We start from the raw sequence: 11,124 nt of genomic DNA on the forward strand, positions 1-11,124 counted from the left end.
TCACGAGAGCATGATTCCATTGCAGATGGTTTAGATTACATGTTCATGCCGTGAATTCAGAGTAGTATTCTGGATTTTTGTAGTTGTTTTTTTTTGTTTTAGGTCATGTGTGCCCCCTTTTTTCTCATTTCAACAGGAGCTAAACATTTCCATCTAAACAAGTAAATAGAAATTAACACTAATTAGTAAATACATTTAAAAATTCAGACAAACATATATAAACTACCCAGAAATACCTAGAATCAAATCAGAAGAACGTCAACCGAAACTAAATAAACTAAACTCAAAATCAGTCTGTAAACTCAAAATCAGTCTAACCATGAGTTTAAATTTGAGTTGTTTTTTTTAATCGTGTAGATATTCTTTGTAGAATGACTGCTCCACCCTTACGCTGTCGCCTCTGGTTAAACATGAACCAGTCTAATGTTCTGTACAAACACAGGTAACAGTGGACGCTCAAGCGGGGCAGGGCTTGAATCCTACTATTGTCAGCTCTTCTAAAAATGTCACCTGCCCACAGCCATATTCACAGTCATGGTTTTGTGTGGTGTGTGTTAGAAGATGAGACGCAGTAGTGAGAAGGGGGGATTTTCTAAAAGGATGACTAGAGAATACTCAGGTGACATAAATATTCTGTACAGAATATGTTGATGAATACAATGGTATGCAAGGAAACTTTATCACTTTATCCATCTCTCAAACCATTTGGAATCACCTGCTTGTGCGTTATGGACAGATCTAAGTAAAAGTATGCAGTGCTGGGGAAGAAGTACTCGATTTTGTTATTTTCCATAAGTAAAAGCATTGATACAGGAGTATTTCGAGCACTATTGAAGATTGAAGTGTGGGGATTTTTATAAAGAATTGTCTTTAAACAATACAAAAAGAAACACAAGTAGCACAGAACAGTCACAGAAAACGAAATTACAACACACTAAACTAACAGAATGTTATTTTTTTTTCCATCTTCCGTATGTCACAATGTCAGTCCAGTCCTTTTTTGTGGGTAGAGTTTGTGTCATCCATTTTCTTGTAAGGGCCTAAGCACAATTACCTGAAAGAGATATGTGTCTGGGTGGGTTTCCTTCGGGCTCTGGTTTCCCACAGAATCCAGACTAGCTCAAGATCTGGAGATGGGTTCCATATGTTCCTCCACAGCGGCACTGGTTAAAGGATGAGTCAAATGCATTTCTCTATGTGAACAATAAAGGATAATCTTAACCATAACCATAAAATTTATATTTTTTCCACAGTGGCTAAATTCCAATGTGGAACGGACAATTTAAGAACTGCAGAAGTTTAGAAACATATTTTTTTAGTTTTTTTTAAGAGAAAAAAAAAAAAAAACTACTGAACTTAAATCTAACACAGCACTTGAGTAAAACTTGCAAATGTACAATAAGTGGCCCTGACTAGGGTTATGTACAGTGCAGCATATGGACAGAATAAATACAATAGTGCCTCTTTACAAGCTTGACAACCCTCTGAAAGCACCACACACGTTTACTTTAGAATCAAAGAGTCAAATATATATACATATATTTATATATTATTATACAGCATATTTTTAAAGAACTATTTTAGTTTGGCTTTAGCTCAACAAACTCACAAATTAACTTGAGACTGTGTTTCTAGTGACAACAAGCTCGGCTGTGTGAGTGAACAATGTCACAGCTTTCTGAAAAAAATATACATATCATTAGGCAATTTGTGCTGACAGAGAAGACATAAAGCTTTGACCCTGTAATCCCAAAGATATTCATTCTAAACCAGGTCAAAACATCAGCATTTCTTTCCCTCCCTTCGCTCTAAAACACTGTGAAGAATTGTGCGCCCTCTCCACTCCTCAGCACTATCCCGGGCCCGAGCGAGTGTTGTCTGGCAGTGGCTTGTTTTTGGAATGGGATGTGGGCGGACTCGGAGCGGGGTGGAGGAACCTGCCTGTCTGCTCCATGGTCCGCTCACAGCCCTGACGGAGGAGGAGGAGTCTGTGGGGTGTGGGACTCACTACAGACAAAGACTTCCCCACTCTGACACTGGAGACCTACGGGACAAGAGAGAAGCGCAACAGCTGCACCATTTTACAACACTTTTCCCCCCTTTGCTATTCTCTCTATTTATTATGAATGTGATGATATCAAAAGCTTGATCATGTTCGACTCATCCTGTTGTCAGTTTTGATCTCCTGCATGAGGTAAAGAAAAAAGGAAAAAAGCGGTCTTCTTCTCTTCTTGGAGATATGGAAAAGTGGGACTGGCAAAAGCGCTCTTAGCCGTGTGCCATGGGGGGTTGCCATAGCTACCCCTCGGCGTCAGAAGCGGACGACTCCACTCTCCGACCGTCTGACATCAGCAACAACAAATTGTGAGTCCCTTTACTACTGTACCTACGTCACTGTTGCTCATATTATCCACCACTGAAACTAAATGTACTTCCATTTGCCAATGGTTTATCAGAGGAATGCATTTGAGATAAGAGTGCTACATATTTGTGCGATGGCATCAGACAGAGAAGGTAACAAAAAAAACCTGTTAGTGGTTGTGTGTGTGTGTGTGTGCGTGCGTGCGTTCGTGTACTTATGAAGGACCAGTTGCTGTCCAAATGTTTGCTCTGGGATAAGTCCTCTTTGCGGAGCTCCTGTCGGGCCCTGATGCTGTAGTGGAAGGTAAGCACATGGCAGGAGCTGAAGAGAGAAACAGAGAGAGCTTTGTTTACACAAAAACACAATGTTTTTATTTTTTTTTACAAGAAGCCCTCCTCCCCTTCTTTCCCTCCTTCCTCCCCTTCTTTCCCTCCCTCTTTCCCTTCTTTCCCTTCTTTCCCTCCTTCCTCCCCTTCTTTCCCTCCCTCTTTCCCTTCTTTCCCTTCTTTCCCTCCTTCCTCCCCTTCTTTCCCTCCCTCTTTCCCTTCTTTCCCTCCTTCCTCCCCTTCTTTCCCTCCCTCTTTCCCTTATTTCCCTTCTTTCCCTCCTTCCTCCCCTTCTTTCCCTCCCTCTTTCCCTTCTTTCCCTTCTTTCCCTCCTTCCTCCCCTTCTTTCCCTCCCTCTTTCCCTTATTTCCCTCCCTCTTTCACTTCCTCTCCCACTCTTCCTGTGTCTGCGTGCTGATGACAGGTAGAGAAGGGAGGGGCTTTAGATTCAGCACACAGGATGTTCACAAAATAACTTTTATTTTATATAAAAGTTATGGAGATCTGTAAAATATCCAGGTTAACTAACCACTTCAGGCCTGAATTACTTTCTCCCAATAGACCCTTGAAAATGCTCTGTCACCAGAATGTAAAAAATAGCAGAATAATGGCAACTGGAGGCAAGATTAAGTAAACCATAACGCATGTTCAATTATAAACTGACAACAGATCTAAAGGCTAAAGGTTTTGAGTCTTTACGACAAAAATATTAGTCAGTTAGTTTGCTTTTCTATTACAAAGTAAAGTAAAAATTGTATTCGAGCTTCACAAAAACAGTATGTAATATATCGTAGATATAATGAAAATCTAGTAAGGGGTGATCTTTTCTGTAGTTTTTAAGTATTTGTCCAGTATAAAGATCTGACTTTCCCTTCAACAAAACTGCTAACTCATGTCACTTACGTGTAGCCAACATTTTTTATGATATTCTAAGATGATTCCCAATTTCTCCATTGAAATCACACTATGCTCCACTTCATTTTGTCACCAATTGGCTTCAGTTCAGAACGTATTTGTTTACACAGTTGTAAAGGGGCAATATATAAAACATTTTATAAATTTTAAATTAGGTTTAAAAAAGGACCAAATGACTGAAACAGCATTAAAACAGCTCCATGTTTTGTTGTATTGTCTAGGAATCCTCTAAATAAATGTACACAGTGTATTATATCCTCATTTGGTCTTTGGTGTTGTATATATACATCAAAACAACTACATTCAAGTGAAAGTACTGCCTATGTGAAGAATGAAGGTGTGGAATATAATACAAATACTACTGTAATTATGTAACACTATAAGGCCTACTATAACTTTGCTTGTTGCCAATAACTGTTAGTACAAACTACTACAACCACTGTCATAATTATAAAGTGACAGTAACACAGTTGGTATAGCGTTAGCAACTAACCCAAAGGCAGTTCAATCCCCTGTTACTAACTATGGCTAATACTGTAACTGTGAACTACCATTAAAGGGGTCTCCTCTAGCTTTAAGATCTGCTACCGCCCACAATAGTATTGTCACAATACTAACACTTCCTACTCGATTTTGATACTTAGGAAAAGGCTTGATGTTGATACCACAACTGTTTTTGTCTTTATACATATTAATATGCAACACATTTGTTTACATAGTAGCGTATTGGTCAATTCTAATTCTGATCATTATGGTTTTTTTTCCCCAGTATTGATACTTGGTCAAATGAGTATCTGATTTTTTTAGTTTTAGACTGTTTGTTTCATAAATGAGAAAATAAAATACAAAAGGTGTTTCCAACATTGCTCTGTCAAATTGCCAATCCAGGACTGAACCCAGAATTAAACTAGGACTAGACTAGTTCTAACCGGGTCTGAACCAGGACAGTCCCACAAAAAACTAGGAGTAAACCAGGACTAACCCAGAATGAACTATAAAGTGTCAATAATGGGAGACTGCTCATCAGTTTTAGTGAACCTTTCTCACCTAAAAGTCTTACTACATAAACACGTCGTAGAGTAAAGCACGTGTCTCTGTGTTTACATTCTTGCTTGAGGGTTCACTTCCTCCTGCCTCTGCTGACCTTTAGTGTGAACAAAGCCATGCTGTTTGGCCCCTGCTCCCAGCACAGTGTTCCCTTATCACTGCAGCAAGGTCACCGGGAGGAAAGACACTCTGAGAAACAGCCAGCAGCTTCGGTTAACTCTCATTCACTTATCTACAGCCAAGTTAGCTCTTTACCGAAGGCCACGGCAAGCAAATAGTGTCGTCCTTCACTTTGCATGTAGTCAAATACAGTTTAAACGACAAGGGCCTCTTTGCCTGCGTCACACAATTGTTATGACAACACAAGCTACAGTCGCACCGAATATTCCGAAGTTTTTGTTCACGTGGCATTAAAACATTCTACAATTCTCAGGTCGAAGTTGCTGTTTAACTGTCAGATTGTAGATTTGTTGATCTGGTTTATGGTTCATAACTCTCTAGTTACTGGGCCTTTACATATGAAACACAAACTTAAAGTGAAACTATGAAATCATAATAGCTTCAAAAAGTGGTGACATTATTCAACTCCAGAGATATGATTGTTGTCATAACACATAATTAGAAGGTTCAACATTTGTGGATCATAAGTTTGGATATTTAAAATCGTTAAATTTTCCATAGAGTTACAAAAGCCTCAACCTTCTTTTGAGATTATGATAGAATGCGACCTTTTCATTTACAGCAGTTGTAATAATATGTAACTGAATTACTTAAATGTAGGCCTTGGCAAAGTGAACAAGAAAAATGTATTTAAAGTGTATATGACAGGTTAGATTAATCTTTTCACTAAAACATTTATATTTAAGATTTAACTACCAATCTTGCACTGTTTTCTGTTTTGTTTTTTTACTTATTTTGCAGAAGTATTTAGTGTTACTTCCTGGTTGGACAAGAGCAGCAGTGACAATGTTAGGAGGTAATTCTATACTGTAAACAAGGGCAAAACCTATAGGTAAAAATAACACAATGGTTATGATTAGATGAGTAAAAATAAATGATAATACCTTTATTTTTGATAAATTAATGTTTAGAAAATAAATCCCAATGAGGCAGAATGAACACGAAAACTTGTCAAATTTACTTTAAAATACTGCCTTAGTCAAAACCAAACCCAAGGCCAACCAAAACCAAATCTGTTAATAAATGTGACATTAACTTCTCAAGCTCTGTCCAGATAACAGTTGCATAATGACAACCAATAATTTTAAGTGTCAGTCATGGTCACGTTTGTACATTCATTTTACATTGGATTTGGATTGAATGAGTTGCAGATGTGCACTTATAAGTAGGGATGCAACGGTTATTCGACTAATTGTGACTAAAAGACTGTAAAAATGATTGTAATCATATTTTTATCATTGCAATCATCTGAACAATACAAGCATATGCGAAGAAGACTTTTGGGGACAAAGACAGAAGCATTATTAAATCAATGTGTCAAAAAAGTATAAAGAATTTCAGGATTTCCTCAATAATACACTTTATTCAAAAGAAATAAGAATGTGGCTGTTTGCTACAGTTGTTCCAATCACTGAAACCGGTAGAAGGTGCTCTTGGAAACAAGGATAAAAACTAGCCTGGATATCTAAGTGTTTTTCTATTACCTACACTTGATTTGTATTCGTATTCTCCATCAAGAAGCTTTCAGTGACAATATTTCAACCTTTTATAATGCATTTAAAATGTCACAATAGACATAATTGTTTGATTAGTCGACTACTTAAATAATTATAAGTGACAGCCCTATTTACATGCGCTACGCCAAGTTAGCAAAAGTCACTATTAATTTTTCTTAGCTGTTTGAAGGTTTCATCACTGCAGCACAGCACTCAATGGAGCAGTAATTACACTGCCTCTGCATTAATTGTGTTCATCTCATTCACTTCTGCTTTATCTGGTTAAAAAGTCAGCAGTAGCAGTATTTCTATATATCCTGTCTGTGCACATGTGAGAGGTTGTTTATCTCTTCTCCACTGACCTCTCCAAAGTCAAACTCAGCAGTATTCCATGTCTTTTACAGTCTTTTCAGCCTCATTAACTGTGCTGTGTCCACTCCAGGGGCATTAACAACAATAACCTGGATGAGCGCCCGTACCTCCAGCCGCAGTACGTGTGCCAGAGGATCACCACCACAGACATTAACACGCTCACATCTCTTCCCCCCGGAGTCGACCGATCGGAGTGGCTCGCCAGCAACAGTGAGTGAAGGAGACGTCTGCGTGGCGTTTGGCAAAGCTGTGGAATAGACAGTATTATGTTTATTTCTTTCTATCCAGCTGGTCGGCTCTGTCCCTGTATCCATCTATCGTTTCCATGGTTGGAATTTTGCAGACATCCATACATTGTTTTATTGTCAGATGGAGCGTTTTATTTATGAATAATTGGGCAGTCCTAAATCACATGCTAGTGATGCTTGACAGACTCTTTTTTTTTCTTGGAGATGATACATTTTTCAAACAATTATTTCCAAATATGAGATTTTGTGCTTCTCCATTGGGATATGCATATATGTTCCCACTCTTCAGAATTGTTGCTGCTGTTCATTAAAACATTTGTGTAGTTTTGAGATGATTCCCCTTTAGAGTTCTGATTTACATACTTTAATTTGAAAAAATCAATCGTGTTGCTTTGTTTGATTTCCTGGTTGTAATAACTCCTTATAAAAGTCCTGTTTCTCTAATTCAAAGTATCAAAACGTTTCACTTCAGTCAGTTAATTCATGGCTGTGTTGTGGTTGTCCCCAGGTGTGGCGTTTTTCAAGCACATAAACCTGTTCTCGAGCGCGCTGTCAGAGTTCTGCACGCCCAGCACCTGCCCCACCGCCTATGGACCGGGCAACATGTGAGTCTGCTGCTCCATCTCAAGAACAACCATGTACTTTTGGTAGATTGTGCCTGATAAATATGTATGTATTACTGGCCTGACCTATGACATGCATCCTGTTCAGCCAAAAGGACTATATGCCAGATTTGTGATATGATATTTCAATTGTGTTTCAAGGTTTGTCTACAAGTAACATGTCCCTATTAACTATGTAAGTAACTAACTAATACCATGTTAGTTTACCCTTTAAACTAAGATTTTAAATAGGAAAGGGCGTGGTGCATGGGTGTCGTGGGTGCGATTCCAGCCCTTGACCATTTGTTGAATGTCTGGTATATTCTCTTGCTCCCCGTTTCATGGTCCAACTATCCTGTGCCAGAAAAAAAATTAAATATATAAATAGAGAGGAAGTTTGTATTTTAAATGTCGTAACTCTGACTTCTCTGTGTTCCCAGATATCTAAACATGTTCAAATGAAATTTAGGTTTTACTGATGAAAATTGTAATGAAGATTAAAGGGATGGAATAAAATCTGGTGCTACAAGATCTTGCAGGCCAAAATTGTCACAAGATTGTGCACACATGTGAAAATTCAGATTTGATAAGGATCAACATTTTATCCCCGTGTGTTTACATTTGGATTGGACAAAGGTCAGTTACATATCTTGTGATGCTGGGGAACCAAAAATCAGTGTTACAATGACAATGACTACAATATTAAATACAATAAATTCTAAATTGTGGGGCCAAAGCTATGAACTGGATTGCACAATTTATTTATTATGCAAATAAGTTTGAAAATGTGTCTCGTTCAACCCCTACTAATATAGTCTGAGTTACAAAAACATTGGGCATGACGGCCCAGAGTGCAGGCTGCATACTGTTACTTTATGTTGTAACAGAGACAAAGCAATCAAGACAAGCTGTGATTAACCAATAAAATCTGAAATTACTGTGTGTCACAACTATCTTTGAATTAGTCCTAAATATATCTAAATATTTAATAACTTCTGCTGCTGAAGCTTGGCTGGAAGTTACAGTGTTTTTAGTGGCCACTACATGTAACTGAGCAGTACTGCACGGGAAGCTTGGTTCTTCTCTCGCCCTTTTTCATAGTCGGACCGTGTTCAGAGGCCCATTCATGCTCTAACATGAGTTGTAGAACCAGAGCGGACAACAGCTTCTTTTAGAGCTCTGCACATGTGCTCTGAGGACCACACAGCCTCAAACCCATGGATCTGTACTCAAACCACGACAAATAAACCTATGTGGGAATCTAGGATGTTTGCAGGTTTTGCCCTGACTGAGCATGTGCAGAGGAGAAGTGAAGCAACAGCAGCGCCAAGTTTCAACAAACAGACTTAAAATCTATCTTTTAGAGACAAGTCTTTGTCTGTAGCTAAGGCTCTGTTCTTGTTTTTTAAACTTCCTATAAGTTATCAGTTCTTTTCCTGTGTATCTACCTCTGTATCTACCTGCGTTGCAACAATGAAATTTCCCCATGTGTGGACAATAAAGGATTATCTTATCTTATCTTATGTTTCCAATGATTAGATGATAGTTAGAAATACAGGCGGTCATATAGAGCGCTTATTTATGTAATGAATTGATCGGTGAAGTGAGCTTATTTACTCCATTCAGCAGTTATTGCATGTATCGGAGTTTAGCTCAGTAGGAAATCTAGGTTTGAAACTCACCCTTGCATGTTAGTTTTTTTGTTTTTTCACTTTTGTGTGAAAATGTTGTCAAGGAAATATTGATGAACACCCTAAGTCTGCTTGCCCATTCATAAAATTCACCGCACGCTACTGTGTTGTAAACTACTGGAGTTAGCGTTGACTCTAAGCAGAATGTTTTGTTTGTGCTTCACAGTCTGTACACATGGACTGATGAGCAGGGCAGGAAGCTTAAGTGCTCTGCTCCACTTTACTTTGACTACGCCATGTCTTACATCCAAGACCTGCTAACGGACGAGGAGGTCTTCCCCACAAAAGCAGGTACGAGCCACACAGGATGTGTCCATGCAATATCACATTCAAAAAGTATAGACAAAGCTACATCAGTAATAAAACTAATTATAAAGGTGTGTCAGGTATGTCAATAATTTGAAAAATCCTTTCAGCAACCATCTTAATGTTTCAAAAAGCTCCATGTCTATGGCTGGAGTATGAAAAGGGGATAAACAAATGTAAATCCAGATGTGAGTTAATAATATACATTTCCATGATGGTAAAGTGCAGATGGCGGCTTTCATCCCTAACTACAATAAGCACAGCATCAAGGCCTGTGTAATTAATCTAATTTTAAAGAAATCGTGATCAGTGTTGTTGTGGTAACATACTTTAAAATTCAAGTATACCGCTACTATAAAAATGCACAATGCACAATGGAGGCAAGTTACCTCTGCTCAGAATAAGAATGCATGTTTTTCAAGGAAATTTGTAGCAATAAAATACACATGTAATGAAATACATGTGTAAGTTTAATGTCATACGAAAAGTTAAATGTCTTACGAAAAGTTACATAGAACTGAAAACTGAGATTATTTTTTTTCCATATGGCCAAGCCCTCGTATTAGGCATATGCAATTATTTTACTGTGGCAACACATGAGGAAAAACAATGCACCAGTTATACAACCTGCTTATGTTTCCACTGTAAAGGCTTCTCAGTCTCACCATTTTCTCACCTGATTTCTCCAGGCTCTGTGTTTCCAAACGGCTTCATCTTCCTGGTGCAGAAGGTGTTCCTGCTGCTGTTCCGGACGCTGGCGCACATTTACTGGAGCCACTACCAGGAGACGCTGGTCCTGGGACTGCAGCCTCACCTCAACACGCTCTTCACCCACCTGACCATGTTCAGCCTGCAGCACGGCCTGTTGGAGCCTGAGGACACGCAGCCTATGCAGGACCTGATCTGTGCGCTGAGACAGGGGCAGGAGACGGGCAGCAATTAGGCATCTGATCTGATCCCCTGCAGAATGCTTCCACCACAGAAAACTAAACATGGAGCCTGTGCAGAACTGTAGTCACAAGCACAATGTTTGGGTAAATATTGCACAGCACTCAAATGTGCATTTGTTGTTTAAGGTCAAGAGACAGCCTTGGTCATTTCAAAGTACTCCAGGCATTCATGTTGCATTTGAATTAACAGCACAGCAAATGGACAAATGTTATATTTAAGATGTATTATTTGTGTGCGTTAATTATAATATGCCTGTTTGTATAATTATAAAATAAAAGCTTGCCTATGCATCCTTTGGCATGATAATATTCATAAATATTTACATGTTATTAAATGAGCAGAAAGATGTGTTTCAAATAGGCCTAAGGTAATTGTTACAGTAAGTTTTAGTATTGATGGATGAACATAAAGTGAAACAACACCACCATCTGCTGGACGCTCTGATAACACTGCAAGTGCAAGTTTTTTTTGCATTCTTAGATACTTATATCTACACATAATTGAGAACAAGTTGTAAACAGTGCTATTTGTTTTATTTAAAATGAAAGTTATGAACATAAACAAGATAGATGTCTGCTCTCTGGAGCAGCAACAGTGGACAAGTTTAGTTTTCACAGACACTGAAGAC

At 38.5% G+C, this 11,124-nt stretch overlaps 1 protein-coding gene across 1 annotated transcript; it reads left to right on the top strand.

Annotated features, from left to right (window-relative positions):
• Nucleotides 1-2,009: 2,009 nt before the first annotated feature.
• On the top strand, nt 2,010-10,786 carry LOC140349163 (MOB kinase activator 2). Its single transcript, XM_072435399.1, has 5 exons — nt 2,010-2,364; nt 6,769-6,908; nt 7,455-7,551; nt 9,406-9,530; nt 10,235-10,786. The coding sequence occupies exons 1-5, from the start codon at nt 2,282-2,284 to the stop codon at nt 10,486-10,488; spliced, it is 699 nt and encodes a 232-aa protein (XP_072291500.1). The 5' UTR covers nt 2,010-2,281; the 3' UTR covers nt 10,489-10,786.
• Nucleotides 10,787-11,124: the final 338 nt, after the last annotated feature.

Source organism: Eucyclogobius newberryi, unplaced genomic scaffold (assembly GCF_026437365.1).
Source record: "Eucyclogobius newberryi isolate DKJ021-1_F unplaced genomic scaffold, fEucNew1.0.hap1 SCAF_7, whole genome shotgun sequence".
Lineage (NCBI taxonomy): Eukaryota > Metazoa > Chordata > Actinopteri > Gobiiformes > Gobiidae > Eucyclogobius > Eucyclogobius newberryi.